This window comes from Zea mays, chromosome 4 (genome assembly GCF_902167145.1).
Source record: "Zea mays cultivar B73 chromosome 4, Zm-B73-REFERENCE-NAM-5.0, whole genome shotgun sequence".
Lineage (NCBI taxonomy): Eukaryota > Viridiplantae > Streptophyta > Magnoliopsida > Poales > Poaceae > Zea > Zea mays.
The window spans coordinates 233,974,255-233,975,769 of NC_050099.1; the positions used below are offsets into that span (position 1 = coordinate 233,974,255).

The 1,515-nt window shown below is 46.7% G+C and overlaps 1 protein-coding gene across 1 annotated transcript; it reads left to right on the top strand.

Moving 5' to 3' along the window:
* The first annotated feature begins 431 nt into the window (after positions 1 to 431).
* LOC100277463 (uncharacterized) lies at positions 432 to 1,151 on the top strand. The gene has a single exon (NM_001151014.2). The coding sequence runs from the start codon at positions 598 to 600 to the stop codon at positions 982 to 984; it is 387 nt and encodes a 128-aa protein (NP_001144486.1). The 5' UTR covers positions 432 to 597; the 3' UTR covers positions 985 to 1,151.
* The last annotated feature ends 364 nt before the right edge of the window (positions 1,152 to 1,515 follow it).

Below are 1,515 nucleotides of genomic sequence, written 5' to 3' on the forward strand. Positions count from 1 at the left end.
GTAGTATTTTACTTATGTTTTTAGTTCTCAAAATAAGAAATATATTTTCCCATATTACCTCCTAGAATAGAAGTTAATATGTGATCATCACTATCTGGATCAACAGTTCACAGTTATTTGGATGTACCGTACCGTACGTATCAAAAACCTTGGTCGACAAGATTAGCACTTAAAACAAATTTAAAGTGGCCTATAATTTAAAATGAAGAAAGCATTTGTCATAGAATTGATTTATATTAGTTGTTAATTTGCCGTCGTCTCTTGTGGTCATTATTTAGCTGATAATCTTGTGGTCTCTTGCCGTCTCGAAACTAGAAAGCGGCTGTATAGTAAATGAACTATTCATCGCCATATATTGCACAGTACAAACGAAACAACAGCGTTAATTGCAACAATATATATAAAATAGAGCTCCGATAAATAGCTCCAGCACCTCGCAACCCCCACCCTCTTATTGCGCCTCACTTGGCCTGCGCGGCTGCTGTACCAAACCAACCCAAGCCACCCAATAAACCAACCAACGACGTAGCTGTTGAGCAGTACGTTGAGCTAGCTCTAGCTATAGGTACAGTACAGTCACGGAGTCTCGGCTCGGCCATGGGCAACTGCGTCCAGATCAGCAGCGGCGGCGTCGGCGTCGGCGGCAGTAGAAGCTGCGCGGCCGCCGTAGAAGCAGGGTGCCAGCAGCCGCAACGGAGGAGAAGCACTGCCGGCGGTGATGAGGAGGAGGCAATAATTGATCAAGCGATGACACCGTCGTCAATCTTGAAGGTGAAGATGGTGCTGACCAAGGGCGAGCTGGGGTGGCTCGTGGCGCAGCTCAAGGCCGGCGACCGCCGCCTCGCGGACGTGCTCCGGGAGATGGCGCGCAAGCGTGAGGGCCGGGCGGCTGCCGACGGGTGGCGGCCCAGCCTTGAGAGCATCGTCGAGTGCCCTGCCGAGACGGCGCCGGCGCCGGACGCCACCTCCGATAATAGTGATTAGCTAGCTATAGGAGTACTTGTAGAGGATCTGGAACTCGTAGATGTGTTGCCCGTTGGGCGTTTCGATTTTTTTTTTCCTCCCTCTCTCCCTCTCTTGTTGCTTAAAATTATTTCTACTTTTAACTTGCTGATCCGGTCCCAGTTAAATGAAGGTCGTTTCTTCTGCCATCCTTACTTTTAAAGTTTTAAGTTAAAACGATTACCCCGTACTCACCTTTGTTTAGGCTTTGACGCATAGGATTACTTCACACACAGTTCAACTGCCTCTCGACTAGTAGCGTCGGTGACAGACTGACAGTACAGCACTGTCCATCAGCCATACGTATGCATGGCGTCATCTATAAAAGACATTCACTGGAAAATATAAAGCGATCAAGTTGCTGAATTCATGTGTCTATCTGAATTTAGGCTTCTTCTCAGGCTATGGCTGTTCCATGTAGAAATTATAGCGTTAATTTATTGTAATTTCTATAGACAAAATCTGTAATTTTGGATCAAGGAAAAAAACTCGACAGACAAAGCCACATATCCG